We start from the raw sequence: 23,613 nt of genomic DNA on the forward strand, positions 1-23,613 counted from the left end.
TAAATCTAATATTTCCACTGATATATAATGCACCTCTAGTGGGTTATCAAGAACCGTTTTAATATTAATTAAACAGGCGTTGCTCTCCTTACAAACCTCCTCGCGATCAATTTTACTGTTTGTATAAAGGGCCCCGTCGTTCTCATTTACCTTAAAGAGACGTTCACTCGAGCTCGACATAATGCGGAATCCCCTCTGCTTAATTGAAGCAGGGTCTGTTCCTAAATCCTTTGCAAGGTTCCCAACAAACGTCCCTTCGTTGAGCTCCTCGGATATGGAATATTTGAGCTGCGCGGAAACAGCACAGACGCATAAAAACAACGCCAAAAAGACGCCGAGCAAGGGCCGGCGCTGCCTCGCACCCCTTCCTCTTTGTTCCATGTTTCCTGGCTGAAATAGAAATCCAAGCGTATTCACAATGTTGCCACTTTCCTAGAATATTTTCTCCCTTGCACATATCATTCACAGCTCCCCTTCGAGTTTTTAAAGACAAGAGAATGCAAAAATACTGACGAAAATGAAGCGATCATCACCGCGGGTATATTCCGAGTCTGTCAGCTGAATATTGTAGAACCTTGAGACTGATATTGAATGGGCGGGCTCTTCATGTGAGCTGACAACGTCAAGTACCTTATATGATAACATACTGCCACCACGTGTACGTTAGGGATAAGACAATTGTCATCTTTGCAAATGCTGAAAAGCGCGTAACAATAACGCTCCACAAATTTTTATCAAAATCAGACCACTTTCACACCGAAATAACTTAATACTGTGCATTGCCATGCAATCTGATGGAAAACATAGCCAGTGAAAACCCTATTAGGAAAGATCAAACAAATGGACCATCAAAATACCTCCTCAGATTAATTGTGCTGTTTGTATACATAAAATTTAACATGAGTGCATGTCTAAATTTATATTTTCATGTTTGCATATTTCTCAACAGACGTGTGGAAACTATAGAGCACAAATGTCCAGCACCATGGACAGCAACATTCAAGGCGGACCTGATCTTTTCTCATCTTTGTGTTATTTCCACCCTTGCAATGTATGGACACCCAGTAATGTTAATGCTATTCACGTTACAAGAGTCACTTTGCAAATCTATCGACATTTTTCACGTGACGTCACCGCACTTCTGCCCAAATAGTGTGCGACCTCCTGGCAGTTTACCGAAGCTAATACACGCATACACACACACAGACCTGCGCACACATCGCACTTCATCTTTACGTCATTCTTTAAAAGCTCATAATTTCTGACAAAAAAAGCTTATTTTATCATGCAGATAGTCCAAGAGAATAAACAGCGTGAAGAGGCTTGCTGCAGTCGAACAGAAGTAACTTGTCAAGGTTATGTCTGTATCAAGTATGAAAATGTATTGTCCTTCCCCAACGTTAATTGGCACCTTTTGTATACCTAGTTGTGTTTAATTAATGAGATGATAGAAAACTTTCCTCTGGTTGTGTGCAGTGTTATGGCTGTGCAACATTGCCCTGTTTATATGTACAGGCCTATATGGACAATGATGTATAGGATATTTTTCATTGATGCACATTTTTACTCACAGAAATGGAGTAAATGTACACAGATAGCTCTTCCTTATTCTAGTAATATCACTCCATACTGTGCAAGTCACATTCAAGTGAGGGCAATAAGTCTGAGGAGTTTTCCGTTACTTAAGTCTTTTTCACAAATCTTGCCACAAAATATAATGGTATCAAGATTTTTGTACACTTTCAGAGTTTGGTGGTTGTGGATATGTGTGGTGTTTATGAGGTAATTATATGTCCAGGCATTACAAATTTGGCACTTTGGAAGCCAACAAAATGACCTTCAAACATGTTTTTAGCAACAAATACGGAACAGTTGAATCAATCAGCTTGATCTTGGAAATATATCACTCCCGATGCATATCTGTTAATAAATCTGTATTGTCCGATGACATGATATTATCCATTTTTTCGGCAACGATTTACATTCATTAGCACTGCATGTTAGATGTCCAAAATAGGTGAAGGTTCTCACTGGGGTGGAGTCATGTGATGTTCAGGAAAGACCTTGCACAACTACTTGGAGAAATGTGAGCCACATATTGATGATGTAAAAAAATTATGTGTGAGATGTCATGTTGAATACGTAAAGACAGGTAAGTTCTTAAATGGAGTACATTGGTAAAGACTGGTGCTCATCAAGTCATGGTGGAAATTGCACTGTTTGTTTGTATTAAGCTGTAAGCGTAATATCAAATATGCCATTGGATTCAGACAAGATAATGCAAATGTATCATTTTCCCAATACATTCTAACGTTAAGCCACGCAAAATGTCTGTATTGCAATGCCTACAAGTATTCAACAGATGATTTAAAATATACGTATAATGTTGCTTCTGTCTTACCTCCCCAGAAGTGTGTCTCCTGTCGGGGAGCACCAGAGTGTTGGCTTGGCTTCCTGGGACTATAGTAGAACCAATACTCATTCTGGGTCCAACTAACATGTAGCGTTTGTCTCCCGATCTATACTGGATGCTATGACACAGTGTGCCATCATAATTAGTTTCCTGGAGATATTTGGAAGTGTACTCTGTTGACTTCGAACACTGCATGGCGATCAGCACGATGATGCTGATGACAAAAAGCAGTGAGACCGAGCCCAAAGTGATGATGAGATAGAAAGTCACATTGTCCTCCTCCTGGTCTACTTTTGCTGCACTTTTGACATCCGAAGCAGAAAAAGCCTCTTTGGGCTCTACAAGTTTGACAGTAACAGTAGCTGTTGCTGAGAGTGAAATATTGCCGTTGTCTTTGACCAGAATGAGCAGTCGATGCTCAGCCTCGTCTGTCTCTGTCAAGGAGCGAAGTGTTCTGATTTGGCCCGTATAGCGGTCCAAAGAAAAGAGACTGTGGTCAGTGACTTGTCCAAAGGAAAAGAGTAACCAGCCATTATATCCTATATCAGCGTCATAGGCTCTGACTTTTGTCACCAATTCTCCTGCTTTCATATTGCGGGGAATCTCCTCCACACCTTCTGAAGAACCGTTGGAGCTGACCGGATACAGGATGGCTGGAGCGTTGTCGTTTTGATCCAGAATGAACACGTTTACTGTCACGTTGCTGCTCAATGGAGGACTTCCGCCATCGGTGGCCGCTACTTGGAAATGGAAACTTTTAACAGTCTCAAAGTCAAAACTTTTTAGTGCCAGAATTTCTCCTGTTTCAGAATTAATATTCAGACTGTGTATATACAGTTGTTCCTTCTCTTTTTCATTTCTTACAATGTGATATGAAATGTGAGCATTATTACTTTCATCGTGGTCAAATGCACTCACAGAAAATACTGATTGCCCTGGAGAATTATTCTCAGTAACATAAAACGTGTAAGGAGTCAGTGAAAACTCCGGCCTGTTGTCATTCACATCGGACACAACAATAGTTATACTTTTTTCAGATGATAAAGATGGCACGCCTGCATCTTTTGCAAATACTGTGACCTCATATGCGGATTGCCGTTCTCTATCCAATGACGATTTTGTGACTATAGAATACATGTTGTCTTGTGATGAAGGCGATAATGTGAAAGGAACATTTTCACCGAGTGAGCAAAAAACTTTTCCATTCATACCAGAGTCTTTATCAAGAACACTAATTAATGCTACAGTGGTTCCCAGTCTTGCATCTTCTGCTATTGCTCTGGAAAAGGATGTAACCTCTATCTGAGGAGTGTTGTCATTTAAATCAATTATTTTTACCGTAATACTTTTTTCTGTTTGGAGAGGAGCAGACCCTTTATCAGATGCCTGTATATCAATCTCGTAGCTCTCCTCTAATTCAGAATCAATCAGAGCTTGTACAGTAATTACACCTGTATGGGGATCTACACGGAACAGTTCACGTATTCTGCTATTTACATTATTACCTAATGTGTATACAATCTCACTATTGGTGCCCTCATCTAAATCTGTGGCATTCACTTTTACAACAGTTGTGCCAGTTGGGGCATTTTCATTCAAAAGCACCGAATAACTTTCTTCTGTGAACACTGGCATATTATCATTAACATCTAAAACATGTACCCATATTTCCACAGCTCCGGATCTACTCGGCTTTCCTCCATCAAAAGCTGACAAGAGCAATTTGTGTTTGCTCTTTGTTTCTCTGTCCAGCGACTTAAACAGCACTAAAATCGGTATTTTACCATCCTTCCCTCGTTCTTTAACTTCCAAACGAAAATGGTCATTAGCACTGAGTTTATACTCCTGGATGGAGAAGGAACCGACATCGGGGTCGTGCGCGGCTTGCAGCTGCAGGCGCAAACCCGGCAAAGCGGACTCGGAGATATCAAGGCGCGACGCGTTAACGGAGAAGCTCGGAGAGTGGTCGTTAATGTCCAACACTTCTACGCTCACGTAGTGGATTTCCAGCGGGTTTTCCAACAGCGTTTTCAGTTGGATCACACACACGCTGCTCCTCTCGCACACCTTCTCCCTGTCGATTACTCGGTCAACATAGAGCAGGCCATCACCATGGTTGACGCTAAAAAAGGGCCCCGACGAGCCCTCCACGATGCGGTATCCTCTCTCTTTCAGCGAGGCTTTGTCTAGTCCCAAATCTTTTGCTATGTTACCAACAACAGTCCCTTCTTTTACCTCCTCAGCGATTGAATATCTGATCTGTGCGTAAACTTTGCTCCACGTCAAAATAAATGCAGCAACGAAAACAATCAGTCGTCTTTGTCCTCCAGATGAATCACGCCCGTTGTATTTCTTCATTGTGAAACAATATATCGGAGTGGGAAAAAAATATACATTCGCCAAATCTGACCGTATAGTCTACATTTAACGTTCAAACACCGCAGCTATACCAAATAGTCACTCCTTGCTTGCATCCGAAATGCGTCAAGCACTATTTTGTGAAAACACTCCAGAGAGAAGGGAGGATCACATTTGACAAAGAGATCCTGCGGCACACATTTGTGCTCACATACTGACACCATGTGATCGCCTCCGAGAAGTAGGCTGTCATGATTTTTTTTTTTTTCAACTAAACTCATAAATATAGCTCACCTAAATAAAAGATTAAAAAAAAAAAAAATTCCTGCGTAATCACATCATGAGATGAATGACAGACTTTAACTTATTCAGTAACTAAAAATTGATGTTCACCTCGTAAATGTATCATTTCAATATATCGTCGGGCAGATACACAATAATTATTGTTGTAATTATTTTATAATTGATATCATAATTATTATTGTAAATATTTTATAATAATTGCTATCATTATTATTATTATTATTGTAATTATTTTATAATTAGTATTTTTATGATCATCATTCTTATTTAAAGTAGTAGTAGTATTTTTTTACGCTAAGATATTTTATAATAATTACTATCATTATTATTATTGTAATTATTTTATAATTAGTATTTTTATTATCATCATTCTTATTTAAAGTAGTAGTAGTATTTTTTTACGCTAAGGAATCCAATGCAGTGTTATGGATTTAGTTAATGTTTGGACAGATTATGAGCGACCGACAAGTGAGTGTCGGCCGGCGCGGACATAAAAAAAAAAAAATACATTTGAACGAAATAATGTATGCGCTTGCGCAGACTACTTAAGTGACACGCAAAAAAGTAATATTTACTTTTTAAGGACATGAACCGGAAACATGCAGTTCGTTTTCTGCGAACACGTGACTGACAACAAGTGAATTTGGAGACGATATTACAAAGTGTAAATTCTGCCCAGTTTTATGCTGGTGGACGGTTGTGCATTTGAAACTGACATTTTCCTCTTTTTCATGTCGGAGCCTGCATGTGAGTCAAATTACGAATTTTGTGGCTTTATTTTAAGGACGTTTGGAGGCCAACGTGTTTTTATGTTTTTTTTAATTGTCTGTTTGAGTGACGGAATTATGTAATTACTGCTTTTAGAAATGTCTATACGCAATTATTATTATTGTGAGTGAATCTAAAAGTTCAGTTAAAATCCGCTTTGACGTGAAAACTGTCCTTTATTATAATGGGTGACTCAAAAAGAATGTGCCAAGACCATTGCGTATATTTATTAAAAAAATAATAATAATAATAATAACTAGCTGGATACAAGTATTGTACAGTATATAACTTCAAGTTTTTATTTCATGCTTCACAAGCGCTCACTGAGACCACCATCACTGGCACGAACAACATCAAGCCAATATGACTTTGAATTTGTTGAAATTACTTACTTGTTAAAAAGACTCTGAATTCTTATTTTAAGTCATATTAATTAATTCATTAATTAATTTTAATTTTTTAAATTTTATTAATTAAGTGATACTCATATTTCCTCCTGGTTTTAAAAAAACAATTTGATCAAATATAAGCGCAGGAATTTTCCCTTCCAATACAGTATGTATAAGCAAACTAAAACAACACCAAGCTGTACAGCTACTTTGCAAAGTAATTTTCATTCTATGCAAACACCTTTTTTCTCACCAAAGGTCAGACATTATGACTATTTGAAATATTAATGAATAAAGCAATGAAGTAAGGGTGAACATATACTGTAATCAGTTGCTAGAGGGGGGAAAAAAACAATAACTGTCTTACCTCGGCAGATGTGTGCCTTCTGTCAGGGAGCACCAGAGTGTTGGCTTGACTTCCTGGGACTACGGTAGAACCTATACTCATCCTGGGTCCAACTAACATATAACGTTTGTCTCCTGATCTGTACTGGATGCTGTGACATAGCGTACCATCATAATTAGTGTCTTGGAGATACTTGGAGGTGTATTCAGTGGATTTGGAGCACTGCATGGCGATCAGCACGATGATGCTGATGACAAAAAGGAGTGAGACTGAGCCCAAAGTAATGATGAGATAAAATGTCACATTGTCCTCCTCTTGATCCAGTTTTGCGGCACTTTTCACATCCGAAGCGGCAAAAGCCTCTTTGGGCTCCACAAGTTTGACAGTCACAACTGCTGTTGCTGTGAGCGAGACGTTACCATTGTCTTTGACCAGTATGGGCAGTCGATGCTCTGCCTCATCGGTCTCTGTCAACGAGCGTAATGTTCTGATTTGGCCCGTATAGCGGTCCAAAGAAAAGAGACTGTGGTCAGTGACTTGGCCAAATGAAAAGAGTAACCAGCCGTTATATCCTATATCAGCATCATAGGCTCTGACTTTAGTCACGAGGTCTCCTGCTTTCATATTACGGGCAATCTCCTCTACACCTTCAGCAGAGCCATTGGAGCTGACTGGATACAGGATAACTGGCGTGTTGTCGTTCTGATCCAGAATGAACACATTCACGGTCACGTTGCTGCTCAGTGGAGGACTTCCACCATCTGTGGCTAACACTTGGAAATGGAAGCTTTTCAAAGTCTCAAAATCAAAGCTTTTCAGTGCCGTAACATCTCCATTTTCAGAATTGATACTCATAAGAGATGTTGCTATACTGTCTTTATCAGTTCGAACTATTTTATATTGAATAACTGCATTTTCATTTATGTCGTTATCTGTTGCCCGTAAGGAGAATACTGATGCTCCAGCAACATTGTTTTCTAACAGGTAAAAATTGAATGGGCTTTGGTCAAAATGTGGACTGTTGTCATTAACATCAGACACCTCTATTTCAAATGTCCTGAAACTAGACAGGGGCGGATCGCCACAATCTGTAGCTTTAATAGTTATTTCATAACTAGAAACCTCCTCTCGATCCAAAAACCTCTTTGTGGCAACCGAATAAGTGTTCTCCTTATAGGAAGGTTTCAATTCAAAAGGTACATCGTTGGTGATGTGCAAATTTATTTTACCATTCACACCAGAGTCTTTATCCAAAACACTAATGAGGGAAATAACCGTACCAGGCTTAGAATCCTCTGACACTTTATTTGACAGTGATGTCAATTCTATAACTGGATGATTATCATTGACATCTTTTATTTTTACAAGCACTCGACACCTGCTTGTGAGTGGAGGAGATCCTTTATCAGAGGCCTCAATTTCTAATTTATAAATCTCTGATTCCTCATAGTTCACAGGCCGTTTCAACTTAATCTGGCCACTCAAACTATCTATTTCAAAAATGTCAGACACTTTGCTTATTAAAGTCTTACTCAGGCTGTATTCTATTTCACCATTTGTACCTTCATCTGGGTCAGTTGCATTTACTCGGGCAACTATTGTGCCGCCTAATACATTTTCAAATAAATCTACATTGTAAGTGTCTTGATTAAACATAGGCCGGTTATCATTATTGTCCAGCACAATAACAGTAACGTTAAGTGTGCTTGACTTTTGAGGCTTTCCCCCATCCACTGCCGTGACAAATAGGGAGTGCTTATTTTTCTGTTCTCTATCCAACGACCTTTTCAGGACCAAAAACGGTATTTTTTCATCATCACTCTGTACAATATCCAATTCAAAATGTTCATTCGACGTTAGTGTGTATGTGCGCACAGAATTAGTTCCAGCATCTGGATCAGTGGCTGCGTGCAGCTGGAATCGTGTACCCGGAGATGAATGTTCAGCTATTTCAAAGATCTGCTTCTTTTCAGAAAAAATAGGACTGTGGTCATTTACATCAGTGATTTCCACCACTACATAATGCACCTCGAGAGGATTCTCAACAAGGATCTTGAGTTCCATCAAGCACGCGCCGCTCCCCTGACAAAGCTCCTCTCGGTCAATTTTGCCTCGGACCTGCAGGGCTCCATTGTCTGCGTTTACCTCGAAATATGCGTCAGCGGATCCCGAGACCACTCTGAAACGCCTGTCACTTAGCGAGCTCCTCTCCAGTCCTAAATCCTTTGCAACATTGCCTACAATATTTCCTGTGGCCATCTCCTCTGGAATAGAGTAGCGTAGCTCTGCCAGAGTCCGCTCCCCGAAAAACAACAGCAAAAAGGAATGCAGAAAAATGCACCAAAAATTCGTTATATTTCCCCGTTTTTCTTCCATTCTTATTTTCAAAAGACGAGAGCTCAAACATATAAATCAAAATAAAAATACACCATAACCCTATCCCGGTGAACACTGGGATCAGATAACACAACCGACTGCTGAGAATGCCGGAACAAATAAATGCTTCTCATGGAGACAAAAGCGCATAGGAGTAAGCTTGCTCGCGTGTCCTTATTGATGTCACAGCGACATCTAGAGGAAACTGTATACATGTTTTTATTGATACGCCATCTTGCACTAGTAGTAGTTTATGTCACTTAATTCATCAAGCAAGTGAAAGCTAAAAAGAAAAAATAACAACTTATTATTGACAGACTGTTGGGATGTTTTTTGCTGATCACTGTACTTTACTTTATACTTCAACGTATAAAGTACTTCAATTTAAATGATTTCTCATGAAGTGTGTAAAATAGCTGATGAATACTATACTAAATGTTCACTCTGTTCCTTTCGCAAACAAGACAAATTGGCATTTCAGCACCATGGAGAGCTACAAGGTCCAATCCCCTTCCATTTTATTCATCCAGCCAAAAATGTTGTCTTTCATATGGTATATCTTTTTTTAATATGTGGAAACAGTTCTCGGCATCATAGGACATCACACAAAGCTGCCTCTCGCCTACATGTTAAAAATAATTTGGTTTTGTTGTTTTTTTAAATATATATATATATATACTGGACTGTCTCAGAAAATTAGAATACACAATATTCTAATTTTCTGAGACAGTCCTGTATACTGTTCTATGTAAAGGACGTCAGCCAAGGTCGGCCCCCCACATTTTTACCATGCCAAATCTGGTCCCCTTTGCAAAACGTTTGGACACCCCTGCTTTAAATGGTGGATTAATGTACAGGACTGTCTCAGAAAATTAGAATATTGTGTATTCTAATTTCCTGAGACAGTCCAGTATATGTACTGATGAAATAACAATGGTGACCTGCATTGGAACTCTGAGAGAACAAAAATACTGATTGAAGCTGAATTTTCTAGAGAAATTCATTCCAGTGTATTATAGAGAAACAATGCAGATTTCAACAACATCCGTCCACAGGTGTCATCTAAGGGAAACAACTCATTGCAATTTACAATGCAGCACAAAAATGTATATGAAGATGATGTTTCTCAGCTTCTTACCTCCCCAGAAGTATGTCTCCTGTCGGGGAGCACCAGAGTGTTGGCGTGGCTTCCCGGGACTACGGTAGAACCAATACTCATTCTGGGTCCAACTAACATGTAGCGTTTGTCTCCTGATCTGTACTGGATGCTGTGACACAATGTGCCATCATAATTAGCATCTTGGAGATATTTGGAAGTGTACTCTGTGGATTTGGAGCACTGCATGGCTATCAGCACAATAATGCTGATGACAAAAAGGAGTGAAACTGAGCCCAAAGTGATGATGAGATAAAAAGTGACATTGTCCTCCTCCTGGTCCACTTTTACTGCACTTTTGACATCCGAAGCTGCAAAAGCCTCTTTGGGCTCCACGAGTTTGACTGTCACAGTAGCTGTTGCTGAGAGCGAGACGTTACCATTGTCTTTGACCAGTATGAGCAGTCGATGCTCAGCCTCGTCCGTTTCTGTCAACGAGCGAAGTGTTCTGATCTGGCCCGTGTAGCGGTCCAAAGAAAAAAGACTGTGGTCAGTGACTTGCCCAAAGGAAAAGAGTAACCAGCCATTATATCCAATATCAGGGTCATAGGCTCTAAGTTTAGTCACCAAATCTCCTGCTTTCATATTGCGAGGAATCTCCTCCACTCCTTCAGCAGAACCATTGGAGCTGACCGGATACAAGATGACTGGAGCGTTGTCATTCTGATCTAGAATGAACACGTTCACTGTCACGTTGCAGTTTAGTGGGGGACTTCCTCCATCTGTGGCCACCACTTGAAAATGGAAACTTTTCAGTGCCTCAAAGTCAAAACTTTTTAGTGCAGAAATTTGTCCATTCTCAGAATTTATATTTAGAAAAGATGTCACATCATTTTCAGTCCCTGCTCTAATAATATTGTATGAAATAGCTGCATTGTCATTCACATCATTATCTGACGCGCTAACAGAAAATATTGACTGTCCAGCAATGTTATTCTCTGAGAGGTAAAAGTTGAAAGGATTTTGGTGGAATTGTGGTTTATTATCATTCACATCTGATATTTGAATATTTAAAGTTTGTAAAGTAGACAACGGAGGTTCACCACAGTCTGTAGATGTTATTAATATTTTGTAGTATGACACTTCCTCTCTATCTAAATATTCCTTCGTGACGATTGAGTAAATGTTTTCTTTGTAAGAAGGTTTTAACTCAAATGGGACGTTATTGGTTATCTGTGAAATTATTTTACCATTCATACCTGAGTCCTTATCTGTCACACTAATGAGGGAAATAACTGTACCTGGCTTGGACGCTTCAGATACTTCACTTGACAGGGATGTGACTTCTATTTCGGGAGCATTATCGTTGACATCTTTTATTTTTACTATAACTCGACACCTCCCAGTTAAAGGAGGCTGGCCTTTGTCAGATGCCTGAATGTCAAGTTTATAAATGTCAGATTCCTCAAAATCAACGGCACCTTTTATTTTGATGAGTCCACTTAATTTGTCTAGGTCAAAAATGTCATGGGCCTTACTTAATGTTTTGCCTAGGCTATATTCTATTTCACCATTTGACCCTTCATCTGGATCTGTGGCATTTATTCTTATAATGCTTACACCAACGGGAGTGTTTTCTTTTATTTCCACAGTGTATGTATCTTTATTAAACGTTGGACGGTTATCATTGCTATCGAGTACAACTATTGTCACATTAAGTGTTCCTGTTTTTTGTGGTTTCCCTCCATCAACTGCAGTAACAAATAGAGCGTGCTTACTATTCTGTTCTCTGTCTAAAGGCCTTTTCAGCACTAAAAATGGATTTTTCTCCTCGTCATTTTGACTTATATCCAGCTCAAAATGTTCATTCGAATTTAGCGTGTATGCGCGCACCGCGTTAATTCCAGCATCGGGATCACGTGCCACTTGCAGCTGAAAACGCGTTCCAGGAGGCGAATGTTCAGCTATTTCAAATACCTGCTCTTTGTCAGAAAAGCTCGGGGAGTGGTCGTTCACGTCTGTAATTTCTAGGACGACGTGATGCATTTCAAGCGGGTTTTCAACGAGAATTTTCAGCTCCATGACGCACGCTCCGCTGCCCACACAAAGCGCCTCTCTGTCGATTTTCCTACGGACCTCCAATGCACCATTTTCCGGCCTAACGTGGAAAAAAACCTCTTTCGATCCAGTTACCACGCGAAACTGTCGATCAACCAAAGATGATTTATCCAGACCAAGATCTCTTGCGACATTTCCAACCACAGTTCCCTCCTTCACCTCCTCTGGAACGGAGTAACGAAGTTCAGCCCAAACGCGTTCTCCCAAATATAAATGCAGCGAATAAACAAAAAACAACCAGTGGCCGCATCCTCTTTCGTTCCCCATCACGAAAAACAACGTGGAAATTGAAGGATCTGATGTTTCTTTCAAGCTAAATAATTCCAAAGAAAGCACACTCAGGCCCGCCTGGGTCACATGCCGATTCAAAATGGGGAGATATTGCAAACAAAGGATCAACCGAGGGTGGGACGGCATCCGTTATACCGTCGCTGATATTACAGTGACACCAAGAGGGAGGCAACACTACAACCATAATTCAGATGACATTTCATTCTGTTTTAAATGATTTATTTACAGCCGATAATCAAGTCCCTTGCAAATATAAGTGCATGCGTTTCATTGCCCGAACGAAGTCAGCAGCCATAAAGGGTTTTTCCGAAGAACATTTCCAGAAGAAATTCTGATAGAGATGTCAAAGTTAGACAGGTTTACCATTGACTTGTGGAAGAAATTTTATTGAACCTATTTTTCCTGAATTAATTTATCAATGTTAGATATATAGTCTACTATTACTGTTCACAGTGTTTGTTATTGTGATTTGTTACAAACAAGTTCCGTTTGTTTCTAATTTTCCATGTCATAAAAAAACACGACAGAAATTTTTTTTTAAAAAAGAAGGTTGTTTGGATCATCTCAGTCGGCCAAATACCTATCAAGGTATATGTTTTATAACAACAATAAAGGATGACCACTTCTTAATTAAAAAATCAAAAATGTAGCTCTTCTTGATTATGCCGTTTCTCCACTCCATTTGCCCAATTAGTGTTGTAAGCCATAAACACCTCTTTGAGAATTACTATAGAGTATTATATTATAAATAAAACAGAACAAAAACTACAATTTCCAAGTATTAAGGGAAACTGTCCATATTGTAATGAAATAAATAATTGGCTAATATTCACTAAAATAGTACTAAAGGTACAAATTTATGTTCACAGTACTTATATATTTAAAGAGCTTAAGTTTGATAAATATCAAAATTACCACCCTTGTGAGATAAAGTTACATTTGCTTGATATGCAATGGTTGAAAGGAGGAATCCCAGACACAACACTGCCCAGATGTGTAATTTCACTACTAAGCACAAGCATGAAGAAGAAGAAACAATGCACCTCTCTTACCTCCCCAGAAGTGTGTCTCCTGTCAGGGAGCACCAGAGTGTTGGCTTGACTTCCTGGGACTATAGTAGAACCAATACTCATCCTGGGTCCAACTAACATGTAGCGTTTGTCTCCCGATCTGTACTGGATGCTGTGACAGAGCGTCCCATCATAATTAGTTTCTTGGAGATATTTGGAAGTGTACTCTGTGGATTTGGAGCACTGCATAGCGATCAGCACAATGATGCTGATGACAAAAAGCAGTGAGACCGAGCCCAAAGTGATGATGAGATAAAATGTCACATTGTCCTCCTCCTGGTCCAATTTTGCCGCGCTTTTGACATCCGAAGCAGCAAACGCCTCTTTAGACTCCACAAGTTTAACAGTCACAGTAGCTGTTGCTGAGAGCGAGATGTTACCATTGTCTTTGACCAGTATGAGCAATCGATGCTCGGCCTCGTCAGTCTCTGTCAAGGTGCGAAGTGTTCTGATCTGGCCCGTATAGCGGTCCAAAGAAAAGAGACTGTGGTCAGTGACTTGGCCAAATGAAAAGAGTAACCAGCCGTTATATCCTATATCAGCATCATACGCTCTGACTTTAGCCACCAAGTCGCCTGCTTTCATATTGCGGGGAATATCCTCTACACCTTCAGCAGAACCATTGGAGCTTAAGGGATACAGGATGACTGGAGCATTGTCGTTTTGATCAAGAATGAACACGTTGACTGTCACGTTGCTGCTCAGTGGAGGACTCCCACCATCTGTGGCCACCACTTGGAAATGGAAACTTTTCAGCGTCTCAAAGTCAAAACTTTTTAATGCTGATATTTGCCCATTTTCAGAGTGAATGTTTAAGAAAGAAGCAATGTCATTCACTTTACCGGCTCTATATATTTGATACGAAATGGCTGCATTTTCATCCACGTCTTTGTCCGATGCACTAACCGAAAATATAGATGCTCCTGCAACGTTGTTTTCTAAAACATAAAACTCTAGTGTAGTTTGTTGAAAATGTGGTCTATTGTCATTCACGTCAGCCACTTGGATGCTTAAAGTTTTAAATGCAGATAAGGGAGGCTCTCCACAATCAGTAGCTTTGATTATTAATTCATAAAATGAAACATCTTCTCTATCCAAAAATGTTTTGGTGACAACCGAATATGTGTTCTCCTTGTAAGACGGCTTTAATTCAAATGGTACATTATTTGTTATTTGAGAAATAATTTTGCCATTCACATCAGAATCTTTATCTGTTACACTAATAAGGGAAATAACAGTACCGGGTTTGGAATCTTCAGACACTTTATTTGACAATGATGTGACTTCTATTTGAGGAGTATTATCATTTACATCTCTTATCTTTATTATAATTCTGCACTCTCCTGTCAGAGGAGGTGTCGCTTTATCTGACGCTTCAACATCTAGTTCATAAACATCATTTTCTTCAAAATCAATTTTTCCTTTGACACGAATCTCTCCAGTTACTTTATCTAATTCAAATAGATCATACACGTGTCTACTTAATGTTTTTGAAAAGGTGTATTCAATTTCTCCATTCAGGCCTTCGTCTGGATCTGATGCATTCATTTTAAATATTATCGTGCCCATTTTTATATTTTCTGCAATCATAATTTCATAAATGTCGTTACTAAATATAGGTCTATTGTCATTGCTGTCAAGGACGATAATGGACACATTTAAAGTGCCTGAACGTGGAGGTTTACCTCCATCTACTGCTGTGACAAGCAGCAAATGTTTGGCTTTCTGCTCCCGGTCCAAAGATCTCTTCAGCACCAGAAAGGGAACCTTTCCAACATCGCTTTGGCGTATATTAACCTCAAAATGATCATTTTGAGTCAACACATACGTACTGATGGAGTTGATCCCCGCATCTGGATCCCTGGCTGTGTGCAATTGAAATCTCCTCCCCGGCAAAGTGTGTTCAGCTATTTCGAACGTCTGCTCGGCTTCTGGGAAGCTGGGAGAGTGGTCGTTCACGTCAACGATTTCAACCAGGACGTAATGGATTTCAAGTGGGTTTTCCACGAGGATTTTGAGCTCCACAAGACAAGGAGCACCACCCTGGCACAGCTCCTCTCTGTCTATATGTTTGCACACATACAGAGCCCCATTGTTCTGTTTAACCTCAAAAATGGCCTCCTTGGATCCGGACACGACGCGGAAACGTCGATCGCTCAAGCTGCCTATGTCAAGTCCAAGATCCTTGGCGATGTTTCCTACGACGGTTCCATCTTTAACCTCCTCTGGAACAGAATACCTTAGCTGAGCCCGAACCTGGTCTCCACAAAAAACGAGGACAGCCAAATAAAACCCAAACCATACCTTTTCCTGGGTGTTTGCACCGTTCCCCATTGTTATCCAGCACCAATCAATTCCTTGTTACTGGACCAAATGTGGAACAAAACTCATGATGACCGACCAAGCGTACTGCAGTATGTGATTTGCTCTGCTTTCTCTCTGCTCCATTCAGACAAAAGAACTAGTGAGAGGGGTGTAAACACCGTCTGTGCTCTCATGATGTCATAGTGACACCAAGAGGTAGCGAGCAAGAACTGATTTTGCATTGTCATCACAGGATTTACAAAAAGGTTAATTTTTCACACCAAGCAGATTTCTATAAAGGACCTACGGAACCCTAATTAAATATGACAAAGTCATAAAAAATAAGCACTGCAAAAAAAAAAAATAATAAAATAAAAATAAAAAAATTTGTGTAAGGCAAAGTTTCCCATTAACGTCAAAAGCTTTAATTATTGGAAAAAAAACTGACAAAAAACATAAAATTATCAAACATGCTATTGCCACACTGCAACATGAGTGTTAAGCCTAAATGCACAGCATTCATGGAGAAATACTGCAACGTCTTTACACATCAAATTCAATGTACACAAAAAATTTCTAATGGCTGATAATTTGCCATTTTCCATGGTTGTGTTGATATCAATTAACCAAAGTTTATTTTCTTACAATTACACTCCCTAAAACAGAACTTTTAGGGATTCCGTGTTTTTTATTTTGTGTGTGTCACATGATACACCTTTGATGGTACCAGGAGGTACAATGAACAAGAAAATGAATAGTAGCATTAAAAAGTGCATTCAAACTGTGATAGAAAGAGTTCGACTGATATTCAATATTTCAAACGAGATACAGTATTTCTTTAGTAAAACTGAAATCAACAGTTAGACCACTGTACCACTTAAACTGTTAGAAATTCAAACTACGACATATATGCAAAATACTGCAACATCATTCAACAAATCTATATATGCCATGAAGCACAAAGAACGGTGATATTTGAAAACCATTTGCCATACATCACTCACTAAATAGGTCACCTACACGAATAGATTGTAGTTAGAACTGCAATATAATGTCATGGATGTGATAGAATGACTGAAAAAAGCCTTGTAAAATGAAAAGTGAAATAGTCCTGCATGTTACATTTAGCCTCATTTTGACTTGCAGGTATAATATTCGCTTTAAAATGTATGTTTAAAACAACAACAAAAAACTCAACTAACAGCTAACAACAAGTTTTGCATCAAAAGGTTTTGAAAACATTTAGCAAGCAATAGACCACAAGAGCATGTACAAGAAACATCAGGGACAGAGACAAATCAAAGTTTTCATCTTACCTCCCCAGAAGTGTTTCGCCTGTCAGGAAGCACCAGAGTGTTGGCATGGCTTCCAGGGACTATAGTAGAACCGATACTCATTCTGGGTCCAACTAACATGTAGCGTTTGTCTCCCGATCTATACTGAATACTGTGACATAGTGTGCCATCATAATTAGTGTCTTGGAGATATTTTGAAGTGTACTCTGTGGACTTGGAGCACTGCATGGCAATCAGCACAATGATACTGATGACAAAAAGCAGTGAGACCGAGCCCAAAGTGATAATGAGATAAAAAGTCATATTGTCCTCCTCCTGGTCCACTTTTGTGGCGCTTTTGACATCCGAAGCAGCAAAAGCCTCTTTGGGCTCCACAAGTTTGACAATTACAGTAGCTGTTGCTGAGAGTGAAACATTGCCATTGTCTTTGACCAATATGAGTAGTCGATGCTCAGCTTCGTCCATCTCCGTCAACGAGCGAAGTGTTCTGATCTGGCCCGTGTAGCGGTCCAAAGAAAAAAGGCTGTGGTCAGTGACTTGGCCAAATGAGAAGAGTAACCAGCCATTATATCCAATATCAGCGTCATAGGCTCTGACTTTGGTCACTAAGTCTCCTATTTTCATATTGCGGGGTATTTCCACCACACCTTCGGCAGAACCATTGGAGCTGACTGGATACAGGATGACTGGAGTATTGTCGTTCTGATCCAGAATATACACCTTCACTGTCACATTGCTACTCAGTGGTGGACTTCCACCATCTGTGGCCACCACCTGGAAATGAAAACTTTTCACAGTCTCAAAGTCAAAACTTTTTAGTGCAGATATTTGTCCATTTTCAGGATTTATATTGAGGAAAGATGTTATATCAGTATGACCCCCCTGTCTTACTATATAATATGAAATGGCAGCATTGTCATCTAAGTCCTTATCAAAGGCACTTACTGAAAATACTGAAGTGCCAGGTTCATTGTTTTCTGTCAGATATAACTCTAAGGGATTTTGTGGGAATTCTGGAATGTTATCATTCACATCTTTGACCTGGATGCTTACCGTTTTGAATGTGGAAAGAGGAGGTTCACCACAGTCAGTAGCTGTTATTGAAATATCATAATTTGATATTTTTTCTCGGTCTAATGTGTCTTTAGTCACTAATGAATACATATTTTCCTTGAATGACGGCTTTAATTCAAGCGGTACATTTCCGGTAAGAGTGCAGATGACTTTACCATTTGGGCCTGAATCAATATCAGTGACACTGATTAGCGCGATCACAGTTCCATGCTTTGCATCTTCTGGCACAATGCTAGTGATGGATGTCACTTCAATTTCGGGTTTGTTATCATTAACATCTTGAATCTTTATGATGACCCGGCAGTCTGTGGTCATAGGAGGCTGGCCTTTGTCAGAGGCCTGCACATCCAATTTGAAAACATGATTTGTCTCAAAGTCAATTTCTCCTTTAACTCTAATTTCTCCCAGTATTTTGTCCAGACTAAAAAGATGAATTACCTCTGAATTCATGTGCCCCCTAAATTCATACTCCACCTCCCCATTTGCACCTTCATCCAGGTCAGTGGCCTGCACTTTTATTACAGAGGTGCCAAAAACAGAATTTTCCGGCAGCTCAACAGAATAGACTTCCTTGGAGAAAATAGGTCTGTTATCATTTATATCAAGAACACGTATGGTCACATTGAGGTTTGCTGATTTTGAAGGTGTCCCTCCATCGATCGCAGATAAAATCAAGCTATGGTTAATTTTCTCTTCCCTGTCCAGCTGCTTTTGTAACACTAAAAATGGAATTTTATCTTCGCCTCTATCTCGAATTTCAAGTTGAAAATGATCACTGTGACTCAGTTTATACCGCTGGATTGAATTAATTCCAATATCAGGGTCTCTTGCGCCTTGTAATTGAAAGCGTGCACCAGATAAAGTATTTTCTGCTATCTCTATCACCGTGCCCCTCTCTGTGAAGCTCGGAGCATGGTCGTTGGAATCTATCACATCCACGGAGACATAATGGATTTCCAGTGGGTTTTCAACGACAATTTTGAGATCCATCACACAGACCGCGTTCCTGTCGCACAGCTCCTCGCGATCGAGGTGTTTGTGCACAAATAGAAGCCCATTGTTCGGGTTTACCTCAAACAGCACGTCCTGTGCGCCGGAAACAATGCGAAACCGCCTGCTCGTTAAAGTGCTGACATCCAGGCCCAAATCCTTTGCAACATTTCCAACAATAGATCCGACCTTAACCTCCTCTGGAGTGGAATATTTTAGCTGACCAAAAACCAGCTCTCCGGAACAAAGCAGGAGGATGAAAAGCACAGGGCGGATCCAAAACATTTTTATCCGTCTTCTTCTTTTATCTTCGTTTGAGTCACAATTTAAAACAACATCCCTGAATAGTATTGGAGCTTTTATAAAGGAATCCAGTGGTTAGATATAGAGAACCACGCTCTAGCAGCGAAAGCTCTCGCTATGCGAACCCGAGAGACTAGTCTTCAGTCCACACACACTCACGCTTTTTGAAGGGGAACTCTTGGTAAACAATCTACGATTTAACACTGACACCTAGTGGGCAATTCTTTTCACTATTACAAGTACTGTATGTCATATTCTGTATGTATTTGCAATATCACTGCATTGGTTGAGATGTATTTCTGCCATAAAGACCCCAGTCTTGCAGCTACAGGAAGTAAGGTGAGCAAAATTCAACAATATATATCTCATTGCATCCACGCCCACTCCACTGCAGTCTACGACCACATACATACAGACAGAAATTAATATTTGTTGGAGTAACCATGTAGATGGTTTGCAGAATATGATTTTCTTTGTAAAGGCAGTCTGTTGAACAATCTCTGCAGTGGATAAATATGCTAAATATATGTCCCGCTATGTTAAAACAATAGGTGACCCTGTTACTGTGTTATAAAATTTGTAACAGTGCAATAAGAATTGCTAGCCCTCATATTGTCCGTTGCCACACTTTTAGCACCATAGACAGCACCACACCCTGGGAGTAAATAGCCAAAAAAGGTTTCACACAACTGGGAATGGTAGGCCAAACAGGGGAATGTATGTTGCAGATACTTGAGAACTGTACACATGACCTCTTGATTTGGGCACAATTGAAAGTTATATATCAGGTGAACATACAACACAAAAATCAACTGAAGGAACTTATCGCCATTGCCAATAAGCACAACTTCAACTGCGTTACTGCAAGCTCATCAACAGTGTCTTTAAAATGCATACCTATCTATCTATATGTATGAGCAGCATAGAGCAAATTAAAAACTGTTTTCCAACATAAAAACTTTTGGTTTTATAATGCAAACCTATGAGCCATCTTGAAGTTTAAAGTCCAGCATCATTTTACCATGCATGTGTACAACAACATATTTTTTGCAATGCTGTCTGATTGACATCAGTAGCAAATAGGTCTTTTGATTGCATTTGAGTACTTTTGATGTCCTTCATTTGTGACATCACCCCCTTCCAAATAAAGCAATTTAAAATGTCAAAATTTTAATTGTTTAAACGTCTAAAAAGTGTAACACAACCAAGAAAATATTCTGACAAATTTAAGTGAGTACTCTGTGTTGGTGTGAGTGTTGAGTAAATAAGTTTTGTCTTACCTCCCCAGAAGTGTTTCTCCTGTCGGGGAGCACTAGAGTGTTGGCGTGGCTTCCTGGAACTACGGTAGAACCGATACTCATTCTGGGTCCAACTAACATGTAGCGTTTGTCTCCGGATCTGTACTGTATGCTGTGACACAGCGTGCCATCATAATTAGTGTCTTGGAGATATTTGGAAGTGTACTCTGTGGATTTTGAGCACTGCATTGCAATCAGTACAATGATGCTGATGACAAAAAGGAGTGAGACCGAGCCCAAAGTGATGATGAGATAAAAAGTCATATTGTCCTCATCCTGCTCCGATTTCGCTGCACTTTTAACATCCGAAGCTGCAAAAGCTTCTTTGGGCTCCACAAGTTTGACAGTCACAATAGCTGTTGCTGAAAGCGAAACATTGCCATTGTCTTTGACCAGTATGAGCAGTTTATGCTCAGCGTCATCAGTCTCAGTTAATGAGCGAAGTGTTCTGATCTGGCCCGTATAACGATCCAAAGAAAAGAGACTATGGTCAGTGACATGTCCAAGGGAAAAGAGTAACCAGCCGTTATATCCTATATCAGCGTCATAGGCTCTTACTTTAGTCACCAAATCTCCTGCTTTCATATTGCGGGGAATCTCCTCCAGACCTTCAGCAGAACCGTTGGAGCTGACCGGATACAGGATGACTGGAGCGTTGTCGTTCTGATCCAAAATATACACCTTCACTGTCACATTGCTACTCAGTGGTGGACTTCCTCCATCTGTGGCCACCACTTGGAAATGAAAACTTTTCACAGTCTCAAAGTCAAAACTTTTTAGTGCAGATATTTGTCCATTTTCAGGATTTATATTGAGGAAAGATGTTATGTCAGTATGACCCCCCTGTCTGACTATATAATAAGAAATGGCAGCATTGTCATCTAAGTCCTTATCAAAGGCACTTACTGAAAATACTGAAGTGCCGGGTTCATTGTTTTCTGTCAGATATAACTCTAAGGGATTTTGAGGGAATTCTGGGATGTTATCATTCACATCTTTGACCTGGATGCTTACCGTTTTAAATGTGGAAAGAAGAGGTTCACCACAGTCAGTAGCTGTTATTAAAATGTCATAACTTGATATTTTTTCTCGGTCTAATGTGTCTTTAGTCACTAATGAATACATATTTTCCTTGATTGAGGGCTTCAATTCAAATGGTACGTTTTCTGTTAGACTGCAGATGACTTTACCATTTGGGCCTGAATCAATATCAGTGACACTGATAAGTGCAATTACAGTACCGTGCTTTGCATCTTCAGCGACCATGCTAGTGATAGATGTCACTTCAATCTCGGGTTTGTTATCATTAACATCTCGAATCTTTATGATGACCCTGCAGTCTGTGGTCATTGGAGGCTGGCCTTTGTCAGAGGCCTGCACGTCCAAATTGAAAGCATGATTTGTCTCAAAGTCAATTTGGCCTTTAACACGGATTTCTCCAAGTTTTTTGTCTAGACTAAAAAGATGAATTACTTCCGAATTCGTATCTCCTCCAAATCCATATTGCACCACCCCATTCGCGCCCTCATCCATGTCAGTTGCGTGCACTTTTATTACAGAAGTGCCAAAAACAGCATTTTCTTGCAATTCAACTGAATAAACTTCCCTAGAGAAAATAGGTCTGTTATCATTTATATCAAGAACACATATTGTCACATTTAGGTTTGCTGATTTAGAAGGTGTCCCTCCATCAATAGCAGACAAAGTCAAGCTGTGGTTTATTTTCTCTTCCCTGTCCAGCTGCTTTTGTAACACTAAAAATGGAATTTTAGCTTCACCCCTATCTCGAATTTCAAGTTGAAAGTGATCACTCTGACTCAGTTTATAACGCTGGATTGAATTAATTCCAATATCAGGGTCTCTTGCACCTGGTAATTGAAAGCGTGCACCAGATAAAGTATTTTCTGCTATCTCTATTATTTTGCCATTCTCCGTGAAACTCGGAGCATGGTCGTTGGAATCCGTCACTTCCACGGAGATATAGTGGATCTCCAGTGGGCTCTCAACGACAATTTTTAGATCCGTCACACAGACAGCGTTCCTGCCGCACAGCTGCTCGCGATCGAGGTGTTTGTGCACAAATAGAAGCCCATTGTTCGGGTTTACCTCAAACAGCGCGTCCTGTGCGCCGGACATAATGCGAAACCTCCTGCTCGTCAAAGTGTTGACATCCAGGCCCAAATCCTTTGCAACATTTCCAACAATAGATCCAACCTTAACCTCCTCTGGAGTGGAATATTTTAGCTGACCAACAACCAGCTCCGTGTAACAAAGCAGGAGAAGGAAAAGCACAGGGTGGGTCCAATACATTTTTAGCCGTCTTCTTCTTTTGTCTTCGTTTTAAAACACTGCTCTTGAATAGTATTGAATGTTTTCTACGCAGATCCGGTGATTATATATCCAGATATGCGCTCGGGAGCGAAACCTCCCTATCTGAACTCGAGTGTATGTCGTCTTTGTAGTCCTACACTGACGGTTTTTTAAGGGGGGGAATCTTGCTTACCCATACACGTTTTAACACTGACACCTAGTGGACAATCACTTTCACTAATATAGCTGTGTGTACTTGCAGTATCACTATCATGCTGACTGAGAGGTGCTTCTCCTATATTGACCCAAATAGTGCTGCCACTGGAAATTAGGTGAATAAAACAATAATATATCTTTATCCTCAAGGGCTGCAGTGGGTCCCGGTGTTTGTTTGAACTGATAGACCGCAGGCAGTGTGACTATAATGTGGGCTCCGTGGACACAAGAAGCACCGGACTACAATCTACTGATTGCACTTGTAAGACACCACAATGGTGAAAAGGTGTCCTCT

At 40.0% G+C, this 23,613-nt stretch overlaps 2 protein-coding genes across 22 annotated transcripts in view; both read right to left on the reverse strand.

The window, feature by feature from the left end:
- The window catches only part of LOC130924343 (protocadherin alpha-C2-like), a 217,970-nt gene that overhangs the window by 157,353 nt on the left and 37,004 nt on the right, over positions 1-23,613 (reverse strand). For 2 of the 21 annotated variants that reach the window (XM_057850855.1, XM_057850872.1), the window contains exon 1: positions 20,775-23,129. The exons of 12 other annotated variants lie outside the window; for them this stretch is intronic. In XM_057850855.1, coding sequence (XP_057706838.1) covers positions 20,775-23,102 — 2,328 coding nt within the window. In that variant the 5' untranslated portion in view covers positions 23,103-23,129. 7 more of the 21 variants (XM_057850853.1, XM_057850846.1, XM_057850844.1 and 4 more) reach the window with 7 other exon arrangements.
- On the reverse strand, positions 10,064-12,885 carry LOC130924346 (protocadherin beta-15-like). Its single transcript, XM_057850874.1, has one exon. It carries the CDS (start codon positions 12,582-12,584, stop codon positions 10,080-10,082), a length of 2,505 nt encoding a protein of 834 aa, XP_057706857.1. The 5' UTR covers positions 12,585-12,885; the 3' UTR covers positions 10,064-10,079.

This window comes from Corythoichthys intestinalis, chromosome 11 (assembly GCF_030265065.1).
Source record: "Corythoichthys intestinalis isolate RoL2023-P3 chromosome 11, ASM3026506v1, whole genome shotgun sequence".
Lineage (NCBI taxonomy): Eukaryota > Metazoa > Chordata > Actinopteri > Syngnathiformes > Syngnathidae > Corythoichthys > Corythoichthys intestinalis.